Below are 25,618 nucleotides of genomic sequence, written 5' to 3'. Positions count from 1 at the left end.
ATTATGATTTTTCTTGATTTCTTATTTTATTAATTATGCTAACCAAGAAATGAAGAAACTCATTAAAAATTTCCTCGATGTAATTCTCTTCAACATGAATTTTTAATAGTCAATACAAGGACATGTGTTGGTTTTGGGATGTTTTACATTTTGACATATTTTAATTAAAAACTATACATAGTTTTTAATTATTTTATCTTATATAAAATCATGTTTTATGATAATTTTATAAAATATCAGTAATATATTAATTCAAATTGTATTTATTTACAATAGCGGTCTGCTTTCATTTTGCTTCTTCTGTCTAACAAAGTCTCGTGTAAATTTCCGTCTACCTTTGCTTTTTTTAATTCGGAGCGATCTGACTTATTTATCCTCAACTTCTTGTCTTGAAACTTTTGAAACTTTCGTCTGCAAATTAAATATTGTTAATATAACGTATATCTATAAACATAATTAAAGATAATGAAAAAGACATAGTTATATAATTTAGAATACGTATACGAACATAGACTGGTTGAAAATTTAAATTCAATTTTCAAACCAAACACAAAGAGTCAAACTTAATTGTATAATTTACACATTTAGAGATAAAATTTGCTACTTACACATAATTCACTTCAACATCTGCAAGTGAACCTTGCTCCTCCTTTGGAATATCCTTGCTAGGACTTTGAGAACGTTGTGTCATACTTCTTATAACAATAAACTCTGATGGACCAGCTGTTCTATTCTGGCAAACTACATCATCATCACTTGTTACCGACATGAAACATCCTGTATTATTTAATATAGCGAGTTTGCTATCCTAGTAAACAATACAAATACATTTAGAAAAGAAAAGATTGTTCTGTAGAATTACATGTAAAATAAGAATATGCGTAATGTAAGAGATTTTTATAGATTGATAATATCGATTTAAATATATTTAAAAATTACTTGAAAAACTGGCTCCCACTGTTCGATCGAACCTACTGCATCGCTTCGTCCAATAACAACACCGTTTTTGTCGACACCAAGATATTTGCCATATCCAGATTTTAAAGCAACCTTGGTTTCGCTGATGGGGAATGCTGTTAAAATTTCCTCTGGTAACGGACTCTCTCCCTCAGCATGTGGTGCACCAAGAGTAAATAATCCATTGTCCAGGGCTTTCATGTACACTTGATTTCCAAATTCTATGGCCACTGTGCCTGTGATTTCAACTATGTTTTTAACCTTCCACCATCCGCCTATAAAAGAAATTGTCAGTGAGCGAACATGTTACAGTTGTCACTTACTGAGTAATAATTATCAAGAAGAGAAATACCGTGAGTAATGGTATCCTTATCCTCCAAGGTTACTTCCCGTTCTTTTTCTTGTGTCTTGGACTTTCGTTTTTTCGATCTGATGTGAAAAAAGATGCATAAATATAAATATAATATAATATTGAATTTCCAATGAAAACAAGCAAAACGTAAGTTTATACCTCGATTTTTCGCCTTTCAACACTAATTTTCCTGTCCTCACTTTTTCGTACGCTGACATTCTCTTCTAAGTTTACTGTTTTCTGAATCTCCGTGCAGCGCAGGTGCAGTATCAACAAAATACTGAACGAACGAACTGCAAACTTACAAAGTATGATGTATGTATACGTTATAAACTGAAGAAAATATAAACTGAAATAGACTATATATATATATATATATATATATATATACTCATGTCATGGAAAGCATTGCCAACCATTAACAATTTCTTCTCTAGATTTCAGTACTACGTGTCACTAGAGACCCTCCGTATCAAACAAAAGACTGTAGTCTAGTTGCTATTCAAATGCTTCAAAAAATCTTTTTTCCTTCTTTTTGTTTGAAAGAAGGAAAAGAATAGACCGTGTTCTGAAGCATTTGAAACATCAATTGGACTACAGCCTAGAAACACCTATCCTCACATCAGAATATTCTAAATGGACCGTGTGCAAACTAGGAGTTACGTTGAAGGTAGCATAGCGGTGGCGGCAGCGTCAGCGCGCTAGGGGAGGGCCGCACAACGGGCGACGGGGATCGGAACGTGACCTACGCAGGAGATGTCGACAAGATGACAGCGGCCGTATGACGACGCTGGCTGGCTGGCTGAGCCGTTGCCTGCTCTCGCACGACGCGACAGAACCGGAGAGAACGTCGCTCTGCACCAAGGGGTGCGTCAAGTGCAAACGCAATCAGTGTAGACGAAGAGATTCAACAACGTCGTTGTCGTCATCGTCGTCGTCGGTGCCGCGCCCCCGTGCGATGCCGTGCACGACGGCGCCTTGAGAAGTGGTGTTGACGGTGGAGTTTCGAGGAAGAGTTTCCGGCGAGGATTGCCGTCGTTCCCCCCGCATCCGCGTCCGGAGGCATGAGCGTGTTCGGGGACTTCCAGCGTGTCTGGGTGCAGCGGTTTCCGGACAGCGCCTTGCCGGCTGCCTGGGAGGAAGACGTCAGAGCTAATCTGGTGAAGCACAAACAGAAGGTAAGTCGAGGAGCGTTAAGTCTTTCCTAGGAAGGTGTTGGATGCAGCGCATCCAGAGAGTGGAACCTAAGCTTATCTGATGGTTGGCCAATATAGTTGATTTTTCATGACAATGCTTGAATTATATTGCTGCGGGGATTGAGAATGTGTTTTTATGTATAATTGTGGACTGAGGATAAAGAAAGATGAGATCTGTGTAATGATAATGAATTGTGATTGTGTTGTACTTATCAGGTGTTAATCAAGTTTGAGTATTTTTATTTATGTATGTGTATGTATTTATGCATGCAGGTCTTATTTGATTTAATTATCATTCTTAGAGTAAAACTTGATTTGCGATTTGTTAGACAATCCTTCAAGAATATTCTTAGGTACCTAATAGAAGGGTAGATACATTTTTGGAGATAATAATGAGAGATTATAAATTATCTAAGTAAAGTAATGCAACTATTTATAGCTATATAGCACAGAGGTTGCGCAATATACACTTGACATTTATTAGTCAGATCTAAGTGACATACTTTGTATGTATATATATACAGTTTATAAATAGACGGTAAAGGATTTTATAAAAAACGTTGTAAATTAAATACTGACGTAGGAAAAGAGAACAGAGAGGAAAATTTAATCTCTCCGCTTATAATGAAAACTTAGTCACCCGTAATTCAGTTAACACCATGTGAGATGACCAGATGACTCATCAAATTAATTGTCTGAAACCTGTTGGTGATAGGGTACATGTAACATTTACCAGTGTGAATTGTATCATTGTTTTAAATATCTATAACAGAATTTGGAAGATAGATATGTATGTAAGAAATGAGAAGAAAAATAATAAACATTGACTTCCTGTTTTTACTACTGCTTATGAATCATCATGAAATTATCTCTATTGTGTTATCACAACAGTTAAAACGAACTGATTATATTATTGTACCCCAAAAGATCATGGCACTACATATTTTTTAAAAAGATATGCATTTATTTAAAAAATAAGGAAAACTATATTTAAATAAATTTGAATTAAAAAGATACATTTCAAACATCTAGAAATAAAATAGTACTTCCTTTGTATACGTAAAATAATCGCTAATATTTAAAATAAATCAATAATTTGTAAAATTTATTTTTTCCATAAAATGATAGCGGAAATCAAAGGATGTAATATATCCTAAAATAAGTCATATATAATCGCTTTTCACAGGTGACAGCATTGAGAGAAGAACTTGAGAAAGAAGAGTTTTATGTGGAATATCTAGAAAGATTATTGGCCGATGTCGAACGACACAAGCAGCTGGCTAACAATACTAACGCGAATGCGGGCACACCTGAGAGTACCCAGCAAACGGAACCGCATTCGCAGCAGGACACTCAAGTATTAGAAAACAGCTTGGCGGAACTAAATTCGCCAACTTCTCAGAACGTTGGACCATCCGCCCCTACTCTGACGGATCGAGAAGACATCAGTAAGTTTCAGGACAAATGCGTGTCCGAATTGAGCTCTACTTTGAGCACAACCGGCAAAAGGCCCAAAAGCGAGATACCGAGGAGTCCCGAGAAAGTGCCTGAACTTAGAAGAAACAGTGATCCGGATGTGCCAAGTAATTACGTTACGGTGATCGAAGTCACTGGGAGTTCTAAGAAAGATAAGAATGAGGAATCACTCAAGGAGGAGGATGAAAAAGGTACTTTATATTATGACTTATATATGTAACACATCTTCTAAATTTTATATATAAATCTTTTTCATCAAGTTCTTACCGTAAAATCCACATAATTTTTGGAAACATTTATTCAAACTATCAAATTAAATTTATAAGTAGATTTTAATTGTATCACATTATGTAATGCTGGTGAATGAATGTTATTAGTTTTGTTTGCTCACCACCTATTAAAAAATGAAATAGATTTGGAGAAGGCTATCAATGAAGATGGTGAAGACGGCGATGCGGAGGCATCCGAGGAGGAACCTTATTACGATTCAGTAGCTTTGGATCAAACCGGTGAATATGTCTACATTGACGCACGTGTTCCCAATGCCAACAGTAACAATGGCAGTGGCAAGGAACTAGCAGCACCTCGGAGACCACCCTCGCTGCCAGATTCGCCGGGCAATCAGAGTAATTATGTCAACATCGATTATTTTATCCAGTAAGTCGTTTATCCTCTCGTATTTTATTTTAATTACAGTATACTCGAATCATTAACTAGAAGTACGCGTGCCTCGATCGTTTTGAACTATAAATATCCATGCATAGATATATGATATGAGTATACATGTATATATTAATTGAATTCATGTGAATATTTCTGAATTAGGGTATATGTGATTGTGTTCTTATTTTCAGGCATAGAGCGGCAATGGACAGCGAAGACGAGGAGGGTGCCAGTCCAGCACCTCCAATACTGCTGCGAGCTCTCAGCACGGACAACGAAACCGGTAGCAGCGACGCTGAACCGCTGAGCTTAAGCGAAGGTAGTTTGGAATCACCGACTCCAACGACACCGCGTAGACAGGAAAAAAGCAAGGATCGCGAGGACGACAGAACGTCGATGGTCAAGTGTATCGTGAACTCGGTAGTGGAGAGCGAGGCTGTATATGTGGAATGTTTGACTGTGATGTTACAAGTACGTCATTTTATTTTTGAGTTTGAATATTCGCACAGTTCGGCGGAACAGGCGGAATACTGTATTCTTTACCGTGTTCTTTCTTTGCAGTATATGAAAGCTATTAGGGCAACTTTAACGACGTCTCAACCGGTGATTTCTGAGGAAGAATTTGGCACAATGTTCTACAAAATTCCGGAACTGCATGCTCTGCATCAGACGTTCCTGGATGGTCTTCGAAAAAAAGCGGAAAAGTGGGACAACAAGACTACTATAGGAGAACAATTTAAGGTTGGTGCATACAATTTGGTAGAACGGGTCACGATAAATTAATAAAGATAAATTTATCTGTCTTTAATAAGTAAATATAATAAAGGTAAAAAAGTAATAAAATTATATATAATAAAGTAATAATTGCTGGAAATAATTGTGTCTTAACGTCACATTGATTTCAGATTATGGCCAGTAATATAGGATTATATGGTGCGTTTTTGCACAATTACGCTCGCGCGACTGATACCGTGCGACGATGCTCCGCCCATTCCACTCAGTTCGGAGAGATTACCAGAGATATAAGACTTCGAGGTTTTCCAAAAGGTCCGGGTTTGTCGTTAGAGGACCTGTTACATAAACCAGTCGCACGAGTGCAAAAAAATGCGTTAGTCTTACACGTGAGTATCTACTGTACATCTTTACGTGCACATTTGCATCATAGAATGCATGTGCAATTTTCCACAACAATACAATTGATAAATACTACTATAGACTTAAGTCATCATCGTATCAATTTAAAAATTACGCTGTTACGTCGTAATCTCTGATTTATCTTATCTCAAGCTTCTCGTGTTGATAATTCTTGTGCCATGACTTCCAGGATCTTCTCAAGCATACGCCAGTCAATCATGCGGATCACGCACCTCTGTCAGAAGCCCTGTCTATGACTAGGAACTTCCTGGATGAATTCAATATCATTCAAACGAAGTCGATGTTTCCGGTAAGATCCCTGGTGTAAAATAATCTTATCTTATTATTTTATTTTCATTCTTACATTTAAAAAATTTCCTTTTTCACAGAGTCACGATAGGGCCCAACGGAGATTGGTGAAAAATTCGTTCGTCGTCGAACTCTCGGACAGTCACAGAAAGTTGAGACACCTCTTTCTTTTTAACGACGTGATCGCCTGCGCGAAGTACAAAGCCTCTGGAAGAGACAAATTTACATTTGAATTGAAGTGGTACGTGCCGGTGGCAGAAGCCGCTGTCACGGAAGACGGCATCGAGCCGCGCGAGGCCAGCCCCGCGAATGTGGTAGCTTTAAAGTAAGTCGCGGAACACTTGCGATTTGCAATATCATTTGTAATGATGAATAGTAGAACTGTAATCTGATGACATACTTGTTATCAGTAAATGATAAGTATTCCGATTAGTCATCAATACATATCAAAATATCCACGCATTCTCTTCTAAAGTTAAAGTACCAAAATAAACAAATTATTTAATTTCTAATTAACTTGATTATTGAAACAGGTCGCAAGCGTGTACGGTGCGCGATCAGATACTGTGGGAGGAACGGAACGACGAGAAGCGGATCCGATTAGGCGGTAGAGGCTCGGAGAAGAACCGCAAGAAGCTCGCCGAGCTCGAGGCCCAACTGGTATTAGCGTCGCCGAACTTGCTCCTGCGTGTCGCGCATAAGACTCAGCAGAATCGGGTGCAGAACTCCTACACCTTTTTCCTGTCCAGCGAGTTTGAGCGTTCTCAATGGGTAGAAGCAGTGGAAGCGTTACAGCAGGTATGTACAGTCACTGAATTTCACACATTGATAATTATTGCGGATATAATTAGATAATTTATAACGTGCATAATTGTGTTGAGAAGCCTGTACTGAAAATGCTGACTTGGTTGGTATTGTTTTTAGGGCGGACAGCCTCCAGGGCAACTGCCATTGTCGATGTACGAGCTGCAGGCTTGGGTCACCGCCTGTCGAACGTATCTGCAGACGGATATGGGTAGTTATCTACTGAGGTCGGGACGCGATGAGAGCTTGCTACTAGGTGATCTACATCTGACTCTGCTTGGTCTGACTCCGCCGGGCTTGGATAGGGTGGGTGATCTTTATATCATTGTTGAAGTCGATAGTTACGGACACTACTTCAAGAGAGCACGGAGTCGCGTCGCCAGAGGTCAAGCTCCGATTTGGGGTAAGCAGATTTCTTATTTTCTTCGATAGATATTCTTAATACTAAATATCTGTAAATATTTCGAAAGTATAAATAGATAATTAAAATTAAAATAATCACAGATAAAAATATCTTATCTTAATGATTTGCTTGGATTGCAGGTGAAACTTTCGTAGTAGAATTAGAGGGAAGCCAGAACGTCAGGATCTTGTTGTACGAGGAGTGTGGGCCACGTTCGGTATTGCGAGGCAAGTGCATTCAACGATTGAGCAGATCATGGCTACAATCCGATCAGGTTGAGAGGTCGCTAAATTTAGGACCCGCGACATTGGACGTGGCATTGCGTTTCGTTCCCAGCGAGGTCACTCTGAGGCGAGTGCCCTCGGCTAAGCCTCAGGGTTTATTTGGTGCCAAAATTCAGCAAGTCTGCAAGTAAGTACAATTTTACTTAAATTGGATAAAATTATAAAGATCCCGTTAAATTCTTAACGAAAAAAGGTTTACCGGAGAATTAAACGATTAGTAAATAATCGAAAGAAGTAGAGAGTTTCAATTTTTCAATGTACGCTTTAAATGATATCTAAATTCTTCGATTTAAGTACTTATAAGTTCTTCATAATTGAAACCAGTAGCGTGATTACTACGGTATTCTCCTGTGTTGCAGACGAGAGAAACGCGACGTACCTTTCATAATAACGGCATGTGTGCGAGAGGTGGAGAAGCGGGGCGTCGGTGAGGTGGGTCTCTATCGTGTTTCTGGGTCCGCGTCCGACGTGGCGAGGCTACGCAAGTCGTTCGAGAGCAATTCGTACGAAGCGGAGCAGCTGCTTAAAGAGGTGGCCTGGATTTTTCCTGCTTTTCTATTCTTATTAATAATTATCACGGAGAAGCTTTTTCTCGGTGTTATTCTCGACCTACTGACGTCTATTTATTGCAGGTGGATGTACACTCGGTAACGGGCGTACTGAAGCTGTACCTGCGTGAAATGCCGGAGGCGTTATTCACCGATGCCCTTTATCCAGCGTTCCTGGAAGCCTTCCAAACGGGTGACCTGTCGCGGGGAGCCGCCCTGCGTCGCGTTTACGAGAGCTTGCCCGCTGTCAACAAAGCAGTGATCGATTTCCTATTGGCGCATCTGGCACGGGTGAACAAGCATGAAGCACAGAACAAAATGTCACTGCACAATCTGGCTACGGTGTTCGGGCCCACGTTGCTGCGACCCGGCACCAGTAACTCGCGCAGTGACGCCAAAAGCCGTGATCCTCTCGCCGCTGGCACTGTTGACGTAATGGCACAGGCTGGTATACTCTACTGCTTCCTGCAGTTACACATGCAACAACAGAACAATCAATCGCTCTAGTCGACAATGTCCTCTGATCCTGAACGCGATTAACGTTATTAACGTTCGGGATCGATTTGCAATCGATAAGTACGCGGCAACCTCCTCCTCGACGAAGTAAACTCCAAAAAATAACGTGTCTGAAGGATAGTCTATAGACGTGTCGTCGACATTACTTGAAACGATCAAATTTCGAAAACTTGATGTTACTTTGTTGCCCAGTACGTTATGTAATGAGTTTTGTATAATTATTTTTTGTTTTGTGAAACAATTATTGTTCAGTAGAAATTTACAATCCAAATATCCTTTAAATGGAGGATAAGGATGCAACGCTTTTTATTTAACAAAGACATTTTTTATTATTTTTAATTAATACGTTATAATTGAAAAAGCATTTGTAACATGTACATTATATCAGATAAGAGTAAAATATGCGTTTTTGTTTATTTAATCACAAAGAAGAATATGCAGCATGTACGATGATACAAAATACGCCTCGTACTAATGAGTTAATTAGAGATACTGACTAATCTATATATCCTTCAGATACTTAGACGTCTTTTGCATCGCGCGAGCTGGTACAATAATCGATTCACATAATCGATCTCTTTTATAGATGTTGATTTCGCGCAACGTATCCGTTTTTGCAATGTTAAGATACATTCTGGAGATATATTAAGCGAATAACTTTCGAATAAGCTTTGAAACGAATAGCTTTTGAATAAGCTTTGAAACCCTCCACATGAGGAATTCCCTCTATATCCTTGTGCGTGCAAAATAACGTAGCAGAGCTGCTCCAGAACATATATATATATATATACATATAAAGCGCGTAATAATATATATTCTATATATATATCTTTTTACTTTTGAGGTCCATAATATATTTTCTATTTTATATTATCTGAACGCGGCGATGTTGTTCGTGCGCAATCAAATCGATAACCCTTCCTGAAGTGAGACTTTTTAAGATGAATAATAGTGTGAGGTGGTACTTTCACTATACATAAAAGCAGAAATTTCAGGTAGGAAATCGGCCAAAGAAAATTAATATAAATTAACTAAAACAAGCACGTGGATAAAAGGTTTATATTAATTTTGTATATTGAGGACATCCTGAGAATTCAAAAAGAAAGAAATTTATTGAAGAATGTACGAGTGTCTTAAAATTCTAAAAAGAAAAATTGAAGAATGTTATAAAATCTAAAATTGAAGTCTAAAATGCCTGAAATTTGTGTATTAAGATATGCAACCTGGCACGTGCGTACTTTAGAAAATAAGTACTTTTCCACTGACACGTGTTCCTAAGCGAAAAATTTAAATCTTTTTATACAAGCTCTTTTTTTGTATACCTATTGCAGAAAGCAATCTTTTATCACTCAATATGGATCCTGTTGTATCAATACTCCGATATGGATCATATACTCACAGTAATGTTCACCTTTTAAATATGTTACAATGTCCAGAAAGAGAGAGAGAAAAAAAAGGAGAGAAAGATTGAAAGAATGGTTTGTTGTTCCTTCGAGATTGTGCGAAATTTAAGAAATGGCATTGCTTGTAATGTCCAAAAATGGAAAATCTACATTCTAAAGACATAATGTAATAATCGTCCATTCCATTTCCAGCTCTCTGCGAGGAATTGAATTTAAAGAATCCTCGCGTCTTTGCGCGAAAAAAAAAAACGTTATGGCACGAAAAGACTATGGAATAGTGAGAACGAATTCTTTTCTATACCTTTAAAACGATACTATTGTAATCTCGATGGATACGTGAGTTTTTCTTTGATTATTGGATAAATGCAGCTTAACAAGACGCCAAAGACAAAGGTCCTCTCTCGCGCGTACAGGGTGTCCAGGTGGCATTAATGGGAAAAATGCAATGTCTTCGGCGAAAGAGGGAAATCAAAATTGCATTTTTTTCTTTGCAGAAAACCACTAGCTTTGTGAGTACGCCACAACTGTTTATGTAACACTCTGTACGGTAGAGAAAGTATACTGTAGTCGGTAACAAAAGAGGGAAAATATACGAACACGCAAGTTTGGCAGTACAAATTGATAGAACTCAATACAGAGTGCTCTGCATATTACGCCAGGCCGTCTGCGAAGTTTGCAATAATTAAAACAAAAACAGAAAAGAGAGAAGAAAACGAAAACAGTTAAGTCTGACAAGAGTGTTCGATAAAGTCGAGATATAAGAAATATTGAATTGTTCATGCTCGAGCAAAGTAGGCAACTATTTCGTACGTGTGGAGGCAACCGCGTGCGTGTTTGTGCTTGTTGTATGCGCGTATAACTTCCTTCCCCTGTGCTCCCTCGCCCCCATGTATGTATTATACCGTATAAAAAAAGTATCGCATATATTAAGATTAATTTTGATATCGTCATAGTATTTAAGGAGCGTCCGTCTCTTTTTGTACATTTATACAAGACGTGTAAAGACGAGATCCCTCGATTATTACTTACGTTATTATATTAGTATTATTATTATATTATAATTAGCATTATTATTATATATGAAAGTTATCACCATACCAGTTATCACCATACTAGTAAACTATCTGTTACGAAGTTTGATCAAACTAACTTATGCGCAACGAGATGCGATGTACTGCCAAAAAGAAAAGACCGAAAAAGTCACTTAAAGTGCATAAATATACTGAAGGTTTGTAAACTTTTACATCGACCTCTATTTTATTAAATATTTTACATCTTACCTCAATGCTGCGTTTTCGACCAACTCTAAACTTGGCAGCATAGAAGCGAATATATAAAATGAATATGTAAATTTATATTAAATCATTGTAATAGAACTTCTCAACATTTACGATAAATTAGCACGATGCAAACAGAAAAAGATAAAACTTGGGTAAAATTATAGTCTAACTGCGTGAATTTGCTTAAAATTGTATAAAATTTGTATAAAATTTATAACTTATACATACCGAACCTTTAAAGTTTGACATTTTTATTTTCAATGGAATACTTTTATAAATAATTAAAAATAATGAAGTATTGCAGATTATATTAAAAGACACTGTCGAGCTTAGAGTAAATGTCACAAGTTTTATTTGGAGAAATTTCTAAGCAGGTAATGTTAAACTTGTAGTTTATGTTCTAGACTAGAATTTTAATTTCTTGTTTGCTCATTCAAAATTTTAACATAACAGCATGATTGAATAATTAAAAATAATTTTGAAATCAAACAGTTAAGCTTTACATTTGATCTAAGATCTCTTGCTCTAGCGAAGGTTTCACGCAATCTCTGGCTGGAGGTGACAAAGGCAATCTAACGGGTGTCGCTGCGATATTGTCCCATAAGCCAGGTAATCGAGAACCATCGGACCCATTACACTGCATTCCTGATAAAGCAATTAAGAGTTAATTGCAGAAATTTCATAAAAGAGATTATAATAAAGTTATAGATTATTGGAAAAGAAAATCATAAAAATAATAGATTAATAATTTAATAAAACAAATTTCTATATTTTATATGGGACACTTATGCTATATTTATTTTAATGAAAAGTAAAATTATATCAGAGATTATTGAAGAAAAGAATTACTATAGACTTAAAAATTTTTAAATCGAGAATTCTAAAGATATGAGATAGTTTTTAAATATCGAATGACAGACCTAAAGGTGCAGCTTCGTAAAGATCGTGAAGGGCTTCCACGCGGATCTTGGTCCATTCGATGCTTTTGTAATTTGCTGAAATACCTTTCTCTGTGCTAGTCCCTTGATTTTCCCATTCTCGCATATAACGAAAGTACGTTCGCAAAGCATCGTCACTTATCGCACTCTTGCACACCTAAATAAAATAAGAATTTGTTATATATAGATATTTTTTTCTATTATTAATAACGAATTTATATATTATACACAAATGAATGAATTCACTTAATTTCCTTAGTTTATCTTCCATTTTACTAATTTATTTTACCTCTAATCGCGCATTTGGGTAGTAATGAACGTAATTGACGCACATCTCGTCAGATATAGCAAAGCCGCCAAGAGTCACGTTATCTCTTTTCATAGTGTTATAAGTGCATGTAGTTATCAGGGAATCTCCCTGCAAGATATTTTAATTTTAATTTGTTAGTAGTAACTCGATTATAAATTATTATTCTCTCTAATGGCTTTTCATTTTAGTCTTGTTATTTTACAACATCTAATTAACAAGGAAATAGCCACTGCTCCTCTTACTTTTATTTTTAATTGATATTATATTAATTAATTTACTTTCCTATGTAATTTACTTAATTTCTTCATTTTCTGCTACATATTTATATTATATTTTCTCTCTTTTAAAATATTTTAAAATATTAAATACTATAATTAAATATACTATACTATTTATTTATATCCTTCTTACAGGTAGAATGGTAACCGGTTTCGGTAATAGTCTAATCTCTTGGAAATGAGTGGAATAATGATTGTCATAGTTTAATGGTTGCAGCTCTTCGCCATCCCTCACATGACGGGTAATGACTTTGGTGCCTGTTAGATGTGTATGCAGTTGAGAAGCGAAAATGCGAATGCCATTCTGTGGCAGTCCGACTCCGGTGCATTCGGTTATGCAATGTCCGGACAGTGTAAAAGCTTCCTTGGGAAATAAATTGGAGTTTACTAAATTTAAGAATTAGAAAGTTGTACACCAAGAAATTCACATATATTAGTTTTTTTAGAAAAATTCGATAGAACCACGAACGCATTTTAATAAGGTATATAAGTTAAATAAGCAAGTTTAGGTAAAAATTACCTTAAAACTAAATAATTTTTTATTGAAGCTAATTCTCTCATTTACCTGCCCTGGAGGTATAGCCATTTTATCAGTGTATTCAAGTCCCAACTCGATTACGCCAGCGTCATACTTTCTGAGACTCTTGGTAAGAATAAAGCGGATCCCAGAAGAGTCGATGACGCCTTGATGCAGCTCGGGATTATTGTAATGCACCTCTAACATGACGTACGGATTGTTATCAATCCCACCAATGGATAGACCAGCTTCTTCTGGATATATAAACGCATCCGCACCCATCGCCCATGCTGCCAAAACTTTCTTGCAGATCTGTAAATCAAAAGGTGCCCTTATATTCACAACAGTTCTAATTGAAGACATTTCTAAAAGGGATATTAAGATATTAAATGTCTTTTTATAGAAGAATATTATTTATTATACTTAAAAAATTTTATTAAGAAATTATTAAGGAAATTATTAAGAAAACTATGAAAAAATGAGAAGAACATTAATCTGCAATTGACAAACAACATTTTCATTCAATAGTAAACGGAATTTGTCTGTATTTAAAAAAGAGAAACAAAAATTATTTATATAGAAAAATGTTCCAATTATTTATTGAAATTAGTTTTTATTCTAATATTTATTGTTGCTAACTCTTTCATGAAGACTAAATACCTGTGTTTTTTCCGGTCTATCAGCTCCGTCGCAGGGTCCGTCATACATGGGCACTTCCAGGTCCACAGGACCAGCACAATGAAAGATTTCCATGTGATGTACAAGATGTTCGTTACCTGCTTGGATGGCGGGACCAAATTGTAGAATATGATGTCTGCCAAAAATTTAAAAAAACAGGAATATATTTATGTATTGATTTATCTGTCACGCTTTTGCGCATCAAGAAAATTAATTTTAATTAATGAAGATATTAATTGAAGATCTAAGTGGATTAAAGAATTCTGAGTAAGCTGAAAGAAAATATGACGGTAAGATATACGGTGTACAGATCTCATGAATTTGCTTGGAGCATGGCAGCACGCATATCTAATTCGCACTGCTGTGTACGCACTTTTGTTTCAGTACTGCCGGCAGTTTATGCACGCGACACCAGTAGGTGGTCTCCTGCTTTGGTACTTGAACTCGATGGGCGAGTAATTCGAGCCGCCAAGCGTTCGTAGGGAACTTGGGCTTCTTATGGGATACCCTGCGCAATTCCGTGCGAGACATGCCTGACGCTTTCGCGTCTGAAATCTCGAGGCCGGCCAAAGAGGACAGTGGTCCGCGGCCGCGAAGCCATACAAGATGTGTAGTACCTCTCTAGAAATAAATATTTCATTAATTAATATACACACGTACATGAGTTATATTATAAATATATCTATAGAAATATATATTATACACATTAAAGTTGTACACATTTTTTATTATTTATTATAATTATAGTTTTTATGCACATATTCTTTTTACATTATTATTTATATATTATACAATAATTATATTAAAGAAATCTCCGTTACAATATCTTGTCATCGTGATAATAAAGGCTTTATAAGGGCATATAATGAAGACACAAGTAAAATTCTGAAAATTAAATAAAAACCTCAAATGCCTTAACAACATTATTTATAAATATAAAAACATATATAAACAATGATGTAAATAGCTATACTTACTTCAATAATATAATCATGCTCATCACATGTATCAAATTTGCGAGAGAACGTGAATTTTGTGATATTGCCGCGTCTTCTCCACGCAAAATTCTCACAGTCCTGCTGGGTATCCAGGTGTAATTTCCCATCAATGTCTGCCCATGAGTCCTATTAATTATTAGTAGACATAATATTTATAATTGACATTTTATGCACAATATACGCACGATAATACTGTCGTATTTCTAGATATCATACTTGAAGATGAACTTGTTGATGCCAATCGGGCCACAAAACACAGTAATCGGCAGGCTTCTGTTCTCCATAATCAGAAAATCCAATTGCGAACCAATCGTTGCTATCGTTGCCGACATAATGAACTTCCACGACCACTAATTCATTTATTAAATCCACTCTGAAGTACATGTGATATATCAACTTCATTCGACACAAAAGAACTTCAAAAGACATGCAAAAGGTATTTGAAACATATTTTGAAAGATCAGATTATTTTTGAAAACTTACTCGCAGTCTAAAGTATTCCTTAAATAATTATTTTGCTTATGATGTTTTATTACTTGTTTTTTTTTGCGTTAGAGTTTTGGAAAACAAACTTATATCGTTTCCTATAAATATTTGATAAGTACAACAATGACCTGTTCGAAATCCTACCTCCAATGGAAAGTCGCCTCCGAGCCAAGCGGAATCACATGTACCGCATTTGAAGCTACATTTTCGGCAAAGGAGACATCATGTTGGCACCAACTCGAATGGATACACGCAAGAGTGATTAGCAACAGAAGCAACATTGTCATGAATGTAATTAAATCGTCATTAAATCTCTTTACAAAATGAGTGAGACTGGACTTTGTCTTAGATATGTAGTTTTATTAATTTGACTTGAATTTTATTCAGAATATATCTTAACTTTCCGAACGTCACACAAGGATAAGCAGTTGTGGTATCCGCAAGGGGTGAATCTATACTGGTCCTTTGGCTGTGCGAACTTTCGTATCCCGCAGGAATCCGCGCTTGAGATTTGACGCGAAATGCGCAAGCTCAAAGGAATCGATGATCATGCTTTCTTCGAGGGAATTGAATTTTGTTTTTTGCTGAGACGATGTGAACTGAGAATAAATTAATCTTAATTTGATTTTAATTTGATTTTATATTTGTACACTACTAAATTTGTATACTAAAATATTTTAGTTCAATGTTATATAAATCACGAAAGTACAATAAAAAAGAAGAACAGATAAATATATTGTTGATTTTTCAAAATAAAGTATTTTTGTCATAAGTCTTGTCATGTAAATAAATTATATAATAATAAATTTCTGAATATTATAAATGCACGTAATCTAGATAAGATTTTAATTTTAGAGCAATTAACTTAATGCAATATTGTTCTAGGTTTATTAGAGAGAGATAATGACAATTTCCGATAACTGATAATAATGTGATTGATGAGCAATTAAAGTTGCAGATTGCCAATTTAAAACGTGATTTAAATATAAATCTTCCAATCAGTTTTTAATCAATTTTATGGCAAAATATTCCTATATAGTTTGCATATAAATTTAATAAGAAATAACTACAAATGTTTTAACTTTTTATTTAATTTCTCATGCATTCGTGGGGTTTGTATATATATTTCTTTTCTTTTGTTATTTCCATTGCTGTCGCTATTTTATATACACGATCAGCAATTAAAATTATAATTAGAAGTTTTTAGGAATATTCTTTATGTAAAAGCGAGAAGGAGGCATGTCTTAATAATCGAATATCTCAGGGAACGTATATTGCATTCCACACGGAGCGTGCCTTACGACTGGACTGCAATCAAGAAATTCCACAGAACTTATTGCGGTCTTTATTGTGCGTTATTAACGTGGGAAACAATTCGAGCGAAAGCGTCGAATTTTAGGAATACCGATCGAAAAGCACGTCAATTTCTCGTGCGCAACACGTGCACAGAAGACTGACGCAGTTTGCACTTATTTGCGCACTAATATAAACAGCTAATACATGCAAGATGCAGATAAAAAATTCAAATAATGTAAAATTTAAGTTTGAATCGATTTTTGTGTTATATAATTATCAGAAAATTTCGAAGATTAAATTGTTACTTATGATGAAAAATTACATGATAAGAATATAGCAAGTTTTTACAGTATTAATTTTACGGAATATTTATGTAGTATTATAATAATATGATTCTTTTAAAAATGCGTTTTAATTTTTGCTGTTTTTTAAGTTATGCTATGCATATCACGTTTTATCTTTTTCAAGGTATTATACAAATGTTCTGCCGAATGAGAAAAGTGACGAGTATTCTGTGTCGCGACATACAATGATTAAATCTTTCTAAACCTCTAATTAAAGTCAATCACGGCTTATAAAGTGGTCGTTAATGGTAAACAAGTCGTGGAAAATAACACGTTGTAGAAAATGACACTAAACTGGATCAAAAGAAACTCGTATTGTGTTATTCAGATATTTAAGAATAATACTTGTTCTTCACATCAAATTCACCTAAACTTTATCAAAATTCGATTTCACTCATGCAAAAGTTAATTAACTCAAAAATTAGTTATTACTATTTGCTTCATTAAATTAATTTTTTTATAAATTTAATATTTATTTATTTACATCTCTTATCAATTTCAGGAACATTCTTTAATTTCGTTTGGACCGAAGTCAATCAAATCGACTTCTTTAAATTCTTCAAGATTTCTCACGTGGCTTCTATCAATGCATTCTTCCATTTTCCTTGCATCCACCCACGTGTCTTTATCGTTTCGGCTTTCTGCTTCGATGCCAAGAAGCTGCTGACGCGGCGCGACGGTCACGACCGTAGTGGGGCACGATGAATGATGATGACGGCAAAGTGAAGAGGAAGGGAGCGGCACGGAAATGCTGATGGCCAGCTGGCGGCGTGTCCATCGCCAGTCGGGAAAGTCGAGCGCTCGCGCTTGGATTGGAGTGTCGGAGCAACCAGTCCGGAGTATACCCATAATACACGTGAGGAATGTAATCCGTGTCCGATGATCCATTCGTTACCCGTGTACGACGCGCTGCAATTAACACTGCCGAATTTCATCCAGGGTGAGTGAATCACGCGACCGTTACATGGGCGAGACCCATGAGATCCCGTAAGAGCCGGATATCCCTCGAACCTAAAACACGTGAAAATGATTCGAACGACTTGAACAGCTGGAAATTTTTCTAAAGTTAAAGATGCACGCTATGACTGTTATTTTTTCCTAAATTGATCGTTCTGATGATCAATAGAGTACTTAAATTATAGATTATTATAAATATAATTTTTTGTAAATTGGAAGTTTACAGAAAGAAAGAGGAAAAAATATACTTAATTAATCGTCAATTAGTTTCTTATTAGACACAACAAATTTTATTTTCTCATATATATTTCATCTTGAAATAGTTCTTAATTCTTGAACAGTTGAAATTAAATATGTTTTAATATTTTCATGATATTGTAGATATTTCAAAGCGTAATAGATATTCGCATCGGTGTATAATATATTGTTGTCTCCCACGTGATTCTTCTATGCACGTGTTGCGCACGAGTAGTGCGCTCTAGCTAACGTGAAGTCAAGGTTCAGATGACTCAGAACATAGTTATGCATTTTCAGTTATCAGTAATAGTCATCAAGAATTGTAATGGTTAAAATATGACGTTTATTGGCAAAAATGACACAAAAAGAAAATGTATTGTGTGTAGATATTTGTAAAAGTGGAAGAAAAAGTTTCACCGCTATAAAAGAACTCATTTGTCATGGTGACAAATAATTCTTAGCAAGGGATATCTATAACGATATTTTAGCTTTATTTCTTAAAGATATTTTAGTATACATATAGTCTAAATAATGAAAATTACATACAAAAGATTCACGAGGAATTTTATAAAATATTATAACAATTAAATAAGAAATTATATAAAAATACAATTTTCTCTCTTCAAATTTTATCTGATTTAAACGTGCACATGAAATTTATAATATTTGTTGTACAGCAATATACATGTAAAACTTCACACATATAAAAATGACACTTTATACAATGGCAAATATTGATTAAATGTTAAATAGGTATGATAGCGCTTCTTCTCGATAGCGCAAATGACTCACGAAGTTTCCTGAATTTTGACGTCAATTTCAGATTATGCAAACTGCTAATCGCTTATCAGTTACTGCCAAATTAAAACGTAAAATATACAGGTGTTAAACTACTATTTTGCAAGATTTTTATTTTGTCTTTCTCAAAATTTAAATAAAGATATAATTAATTACTATCAAAAATATTAATTCTTTTGTGCAAAGAGTACATTATTATATTTTCTGTAAAAACATATCATGATAGAATTTCTTTTAGTCATTCTTCCTCTAAGAACATGGTACTTTCCGCAAAATTTTCCACAATGTAATAAATTAAACCGCCAAGCCAATGGAAACATTTAGTTCCTTATTTACTCTTCGCGATAAATCGATTGACTTAACACTGCTCTTCCCTGTCGTCACGAGTGTTTGGTCTCTTAAGTACATAGAAATTACGTCGGGTTGTTCGTGAAAATATATTATTAATTCTTTTAATAATAAGTAATTATAATTAGCGAGCCGAGTTTTTCGAATCATTTCATAAATATTCCTTGATATTTACCTCAAATATTTATTTCGAAGCTAGCATATTGCAACGAAATGATAATCGTTGACAAAACTTGGCGATGTGCAAACTACTATTTGCAAAATATTTCGCAAGTTGCAAACAGCGACACTTTGAGAGAAGAGAGATCTCTTTTGTAATGGAGTATGAGCAGTTATTATTTTTAGATTATTACTCGACAGTTCCGAAAATATTCTAGTTTCTAGTATTATATTTTTCACGTCATTTTATTCTATAACGTTTTCGATTTACGCGGTCCTGATTCTAGCAATCAGATCTTATGTCATTAGAATTTTCCAAGAAAAGAATTCACTTTGTAGACACTTGTGATTCTCATATTTAGCGTTAAACGTGATGATAGCTGATTTCGCAAAAATGTGAGATGACGTGCACTGTTCACGTGAAACGAAAACGTGCACGATGGATATCGCATCGAGAGTACGTTCTCAAATGGAGATAAGCGATTACGCAATGCATGGTCTAAAGACGATCGATTAGTAAACGCGTGATGATCTTTTTTGAAGTATCTAATCTTAAGTGATAATGAGCAAGTCGACCTTAGCCTTCATCTTCGATTTGCGAGGACTAATCAGATAACGCTTTTTTCCCCTTCTCAATGAATTATTTATTTATCAAATTTGTAAGCTCGAGTATGGATGCAACCGTTAGAAAATGTAAAATGTGGAATGTCAAACGCGGTTGCATGATGCAACTGGTGCAGATCAGCATTTTCAGGAATATTTGCATTGTTACAGTAATCGGAAAGAGAGCGCAGCTACACGAAGCGATCAAGGAAGCGCTATAAAAAGTCCACGGCGAGTCAGACGTCGGTAATCCATGGGTTGAGAACGCGAGATCTGCTTCTCCTTTTTAATTATTTAATTCAAGGTGTGTAGCTTACCGATGAGCCATGCTGAAGGTAGTTGGAGCCTCGTGGTTGCAAACTCGCATCTCCACTTATATTCTTATCGTCGTTGCTCTTTTCGGCTTCGGCGCCATCATCCTCGGCGAATTCGGCGAATTCCAGTAAGTAGGACGACAATTTAAGTTTCTATAAATCAAGTCAGTTAAGAACAGATTTAACAAAAAATTGTATTTATTATCAATATAATAAGTTAATCATATTAAAAATTATTATAATTATGTATTTATCGTGTTACGAATAAGAGAAATACGTAACTGCATTGAATGGAATTATTACAACTGTTAATAAGGTACTTTCTGCTCTATAGCAACAATTGTTGTTACACGTATATCAATTTCGTGTGAATAAAGGATATAAATATTTTTGTAAAAGTAATATGATTATTAATATCTTTGTAGAGTTGAAAACGATGGGATCTATTCGGCTACTGTATCATGGAATCACAAGGGAGGATATCGCATCGATTTTTGGGGTCAAGGCAATAATCTCGCCGATGTACAATTAAATGTCGCTCGTGCCTACTACAAGACCAGCATCCTCGAGACTGGGTAGGTCAATGACGTTAAGCAAACAAAATCTACATATCAGAGATATCTCCGGCATCGCCAAACTACATGGAATTCCGAAGCAGACTATTTTTAAACATGTCTTTCTAACAGGGCACGCGACGTGATACAAATGCACTTCACATTCTATTTCCACAAACATTGATAGATATAAATATCTTTTGCAAAATGTATGTTAGAATTAAATTGGACAAATGGATTAAATAATTAAATAATTAGGGTTAAATAATCTTTTTGGGTTTTAGTTATATAAACTTATAAGCTTTCATAAACATTTGTGCGATTGAAACAGATGGATAGATTGAATGATAAACATGTAATCCTGTTTGCAAGATAAATGATTTTGTATACATGTGAGAGTAGTTCTATAAATATCTTCTGACGTAAATTAAAATCTGTAGAATATATACATCCGGTTCACATACATCAAATCAAGATTCTATCGATATCATATGGGTCAATTAAAATAAACACGGGTTACGATACATTCCAGATGGTCGATCATTGAGATAGAAACCTCATCAAATTATCCGGACACCGTACAGGCTTATGCGGCCGGTTTGTTGGAAGGTAGCTTAACGTGGCAATTGATTCATCATCATTGGCAAAACACTGTCAATTCCGTGTGCGAAAAATGGGCCAACGAATGCCGGAAATTAATGCAATTTCTTCGTGAGAATAATGCTATAATTCGCAAACAAGCCGATCTCTTGGCAGCCACGGATCCATTTTGGCATATGGTAAATGAGAAAATAATTATATTTAAAATTAGAATTTTATAAATATTATTTGGAGAACTTGATATTTGAGTTATCGAAATTTGGCTTAATTTACTCAGATATTATAACCAAATTATTTATAATACTTATTTTCTCGAAACGTAATAATATACAAGCATGTTTATAAATCACGTCGTTTCTTATTACAGGTGCACTTATTCTACATCCAGATGGACGGTTTGGAAGCTGGCTGGAGATTCGCAGTTCATCGCAGTCGACAAACAGTAGAAATGGATTCAGAACAATTCCTCTGGTTGGCGATGGCCAGCGATCTACCAGATCTTAAACAAATATTAGAAGATACAGAGGATTCTCAACAGGATTACAGCAAAGGCATGATTTTTCTGAAGAGCTTAGCTCGCAAAGGATTAGACCCGTTGATAGCGATTGGACACGCGACTGCTGCACCGTAAGTTGTTGTTATTATAAATACTTAATTACGAAATAAGTGTAATTATTTTATATATAAATGAAATATCTTTTATAGTTATAATATTTTTGTGCATTAATATAAATTTCATAAGATATCTCGGTTATTTCTGTCAGCAAAAGCTCTCTATGCGACAAATCTAGAGCAGGACTGGATGAAGTTTTCACAATTCATAATATTTTATAGTATTTTCTAGAGATTAGCTTCTTAAATGTGTTATTACATTTTTAAAGAATAAATTTTGTATAGTACTCGGTTTGCATATTTTCCACTTTTGCTTAAAGAATGAATTTCGATGTTCATTAAATTTACTAATATCAATAAGAATAATTTTTAATTTGTGACTTTTATATTTTTCTGCTGCAAGAATAATTGAGTGTGTAAGTATAATACTAACGCATTACTTTAATTATTGTACATTAACGTAAAGAAAATAATATATTTTGATGCAATATGTCGAATCCTTTTTCTTTAATTTTCTTAGATATGTTAAAATGCTGAGACTGCTGAAGAAGTATACTTTCGGTTATCATATGCTGCCGACGAGCAACATGTCAGTGCCAGGCAAAACGATCGTGATGTCATCTTATCCTGGTGCTCTCTCGTCTCATGACGAATTTTATCTGATAGAAGGTCAAAATCACGAACTAATTATTGCTGGAACACCAACTGCTAACTATAGCTGGAATTTTGTGAATGGAAAGTCCAATCAAGTGAGTGAAACAACTAATATTTATAAAATAATAGATAAAATTTTTTTAATCTTAAATACTTCTATTATCAATCATTGGCTTCTCTTAAAAAAAGATACATGTTAATGCATTGAATATAATTTTCTTAGTAATCTTCTTGTGTTATTTAATTTATTTATGAATATTACATATTATTTCCTCTTTTTGTAGTTACTGATGCCATCTGCGATAATGGCAGCAAATCGTTTGGCAACAAATGGACAGAATTGGTTTCAAAATATATCGCTACAAAAGGGTGCCAGTAAAGCACGACAATGGATCATTTTTGAGCCGCGCGGTCGCATCGTTCAACTTGTCGAACAATCGGAGACTGTCCGTGCAATAAACATCAGCGAACAATTTGCCAATGCTGGAGCCATATGTGTCACTGGGAAAATTCGATTGCCTGAGATCAACGTGGCGGTCGGCGATGACGACACTGACATGACAAGAGACAAGTTAATCGAGAGCCTACAAAAGAACGTTACTACAGCGGAGCACTTTAGAAACCTGATGCGAGGATACAGCCACGAGTCCACCACCGAGAATAAAGATCAAATGCAGATTTTAAGTTACAGAGGAGACTTGGAAAAAGTAGCTCTACCATTTGGCGTAATCGATGCAAAAATCGTACTGGCTGATGTCAGTGGTGTGGAGAGTTTTGAGGCTTTTTCCGGACCGAGCACGTTGGGCTCTAGGAAACCCTTTCGGTGGTCAGAAACTTTCCCCAATATTTTGCATATCGGTCATCCCAATACTTTTAATTTTGACAGCGTTACTCCTCTGTGGGTTTGGAATTAAATTGCGTATCTCAAATATTGTGAAATAAAAAACAAGAAAATTCTCTTCAATTTCTTAAAAATCATTATTGGATGATTTCTTTACTTTTTTATATCATTCAATTTTCAATTTCACTTGAAAATATTAGTAATGATGAAGAAACAATTTTCTACCTTCCTTAGAAATAAAACAAATTATTAATAAATTCTAAACAAAATAGCTGAATTGCTAGGTAATAAAATTTAATTTATTACAAAATTTAATGCTCAGATTTCACACAGCGAGAGACATATAAAAGTACTAAATTTGAAAACTAAAGTAAACTGATAAAAGATTACTTTTAATTGAAAGTATTAGTTAATAATAAAAAACTGTTTTTGGTTTTCATAATGTTGTATCTGAATCTAACATAAATCTCATATACTTAAGAAATCAGTTGGCTCATATGTTAGCCACTACCGCGAATTCTTTAGAAAATAAAATAAAAAGAAACAAATGTTGAATTTTTTATTTATTTCTCTATCCCAAAAACTATTATTATCCTTATTATTTTATAATATATTAACATAACATCCACTCTTCAAAAAGCCGTGTTAAATCAAATTTCCTCGGAAAAGAAAAAAATTTTAATGGCTAGAACTTTTTAATTTATTGTTTTAACGAATTTTAAATCATCGAGAACTCTAGGCAATATGCCAATTAACAATGTAAATAGCACAGAACTCCTCGGAAAAGAAAAAAATTTTAATAGCTAGAACTTTTTAATTTATTGTTTTAACGAATTTTAAATCATCGAGAATCTAGGCAATATGCCAAATAATAATATAGATACCCCAGAACTCCTCGGAAAAAGAAAAAATTTTCGGGCTAGAACTTTTTTATTTCTGTATTTAAAGAATTTTCAATAGTCGAGAACTCTAGAGGCAATATGCCAAATAACAATATACAGGGTGGTCCACTTAAATCGATCATCTTAGATATTTCACTTGTTTTTGATGATACGAAAAAATGTCTAAGGAAAAAGTTGCACCGTTCGAAGGGGCTATCATGATGACAGAACAAAAAATTGTTTCAAGGCTATTTTTTTCGGAGATTCAAAGGTCAAGATAATTTTTTTAAATGGAACTACATATTTTTGTTTGCGCAATTTTATAGCCAACATCGAGAGGAGTTCAGCGACCTATGACAACATGACCTTTAAATGATCTTGAACGTGGGAAACAGAAAAATCAAACTTTATGCTCTTCAACACAAACATTTATTTAAGGAGGTGTTCGAAATGATGTCCTCCGACTTCAATACATTTTCTAAGGCTCCATGGACGTTCTACTTATCGAAGCCACCTTAGATTTTCGACGGTCCAGTAGTTCATATTTCTTCTATTTACTTGTCCATGGTTAGTGAACATTGATTCATCGGTAAACACTCATGTTCTGGAATTCAATGGAATGTAAGATTGAAATAATTCCATACATGTATTGTGTGCGTGTGTGTATGTGTATGTAAATATTTATGATCGCGAAATGCTTTCGCAGTTCAGTTCATTTCCTGAGCTTCTCGATATCAGAGTTTAAATATGACTGATTATACGAAAGAGGAAAGAATAGAAATGCTTCTTATTTACGGTGAAAGCGGAAGAAGCTCTACAGAGGCGCAGAGAATGTACTGCCAAAGATACCCTGAAAAGCGTTTACCGTCTCGCGCTGCTTTTGACCGTCT

The 25,618-nt window shown here is 35.0% G+C and overlaps 4 protein-coding genes across 4 annotated transcripts; 2 read left to right on the top strand and 2 right to left on the bottom strand.

The window, feature by feature from the left end:
• Positions 1-76: 76 nt before the first annotated feature.
• Positions 77-1,657, bottom strand: LOC105277855 (protein FRG1 homolog). Its single transcript, XM_011336535.3, has 5 exons — positions 1,469-1,657; positions 1,310-1,386; positions 940-1,232; positions 609-808; positions 77-411 (listed from the first exon to the last, which is right to left on the bottom strand). Exons 1-5 carry the CDS (start codon positions 1,525-1,527, stop codon positions 264-266), a joined length of 777 nt encoding a protein of 258 aa, XP_011334837.1. The 5' UTR covers positions 1,528-1,657; the 3' UTR covers positions 77-263.
• A 359-nt stretch (positions 1,658-2,016) lies between these two features.
• Positions 2,017-11,229, top strand: LOC105277854 (active breakpoint cluster region-related protein). Its single transcript, XM_011336534.3, has 13 exons — positions 2,017-2,487; positions 3,692-4,172; positions 4,395-4,638; positions 4,836-5,115; positions 5,206-5,385; positions 5,550-5,765; positions 5,969-6,088; positions 6,168-6,412; positions 6,621-6,885; positions 7,012-7,294; positions 7,435-7,705; positions 7,938-8,109; positions 8,211-11,229. Exons 1-13 carry the CDS (start codon positions 2,374-2,376, stop codon positions 8,631-8,633), a joined length of 3,294 nt encoding a protein of 1,097 aa, XP_011334836.1. The 5' UTR covers positions 2,017-2,373; the 3' UTR covers positions 8,634-11,229.
• Positions 11,230-11,654: 425 nt separating this feature from the next.
• LOC105277857 (tyramine beta-hydroxylase) lies at positions 11,655-16,111 on the bottom strand. Its single transcript, XM_026975587.1, has 10 exons — positions 15,675-16,111; positions 15,261-15,417; positions 15,024-15,170; positions 14,420-14,667; positions 14,029-14,182; positions 13,417-13,680; positions 12,985-13,215; positions 12,553-12,681; positions 12,246-12,420; positions 11,655-11,970 (listed from the first exon to the last, which is right to left on the bottom strand). The coding sequence occupies exons 1-10, from the start codon at positions 15,815-15,817 to the stop codon at positions 11,825-11,827; spliced, it is 1,794 nt and encodes a 597-aa protein (XP_026831388.1). The 5' UTR covers positions 15,818-16,111; the 3' UTR covers positions 11,655-11,824.
• Positions 16,112-17,935: 1,824 nt separating this feature from the next.
• Positions 17,936-24,398, top strand: LOC105277858 (putative phospholipase B-like lamina ancestor). The gene is made up of 7 exons (XM_011336539.3): positions 17,936-18,110; positions 20,444-20,714; positions 21,012-21,161; positions 21,673-21,919; positions 22,108-22,367; positions 22,873-23,101; positions 23,291-24,398. Exons 2-7 carry the CDS (start codon positions 20,599-20,601, stop codon positions 23,918-23,920), a joined length of 1,632 nt encoding a protein of 543 aa, XP_011334841.2. The 5' UTR covers positions 17,936-18,110; positions 20,444-20,598; the 3' UTR covers positions 23,921-24,398.
• The last annotated feature ends 1,220 nt before the right edge of the window (positions 24,399-25,618 follow it).

The sequence above is a fragment of the Ooceraea biroi genome, chromosome 1, assembly GCF_003672135.1.
Source record: "Ooceraea biroi isolate clonal line C1 chromosome 1, Obir_v5.4, whole genome shotgun sequence".
Classification (NCBI taxonomy): Eukaryota; Metazoa; Arthropoda; class Insecta; order Hymenoptera; family Formicidae; genus Ooceraea; species Ooceraea biroi.
The sequence above is the reverse complement of the archived record's forward strand: the minus strand, read 5'-3'. Positions and strand labels throughout refer to the sequence as shown.

Bases quoted from the DNA above. Each gene is read 5' to 3' on its own strand.
- LOC105277857 (XM_026975587.1), bottom strand. From the start codon at position 15,817: ATGACAATGTTGCTTCTGTTGCTAATCACTCTTGCGTGTATCCATTCG. The intron at 15,418-15,674 runs GTAGGATTTCGA...CATGTACTTCAG, and splicing joins GAGGCGACTTTCCATTGGAG to AGTGGATTTAATAAATGAAT. The intron at 14,668-15,023 runs GTAAGTATAGCT...ATTTATTTCTAG, and splicing joins AGCATGATTATATTATTGAA to AGAGGTACTACACATCTTGT.
- LOC105277855 (XM_011336535.3), bottom strand. From the start codon at position 1,527: ATGTCAGCGTACGAAAAAGTGAGGACAGGAAAATTAGTGTTGAAAGGC. The intron at 1,233-1,309 runs GTATTTCTCTTC...TTTCTTTTATAG, and splicing joins TAAGGATACCATTACTCACG to GCGGATGGTGGAAGGTTAAA. The intron at 412-608 runs GTAAGTAGCAAA...TTTAATTTGCAG, and splicing joins GATGTTGAAGTGAATTATGT to ACGAAAGTTTCAAAAGTTTC.
- LOC105277858 (XM_011336539.3), top strand. From the start codon at position 20,599: ATGCTGAAGGTAGTTGGAGCCTCGTGGTTGCAAACTCGCATCTCCACT. The intron at 21,162-21,672 runs GTAGGTCAATGA...GATACATTCCAG, and splicing joins ACCAGCATCCTCGAGACTGG to ATGGTCGATCATTGAGATAG. The intron at 21,920-22,107 runs GTAAATGAGAAA...TTCTTATTACAG, and splicing joins CGGATCCATTTTGGCATATG to GTGCACTTATTCTACATCCA.
- LOC105277854 (XM_011336534.3), top strand. From the start codon at position 2,374: ATGAGCGTGTTCGGGGACTTCCAGCGTGTCTGGGTGCAGCGGTTTCCG. The intron at 2,488-3,691 runs GTAAGTCGAGGA...CGCTTTTCACAG, and splicing joins TGGTGAAGCACAAACAGAAG to GTGACAGCATTGAGAGAAGA. The intron at 5,386-5,549 runs GTTGGTGCATAC...CATTGATTTCAG, and splicing joins CTATAGGAGAACAATTTAAG to ATTATGGCCAGTAATATAGG.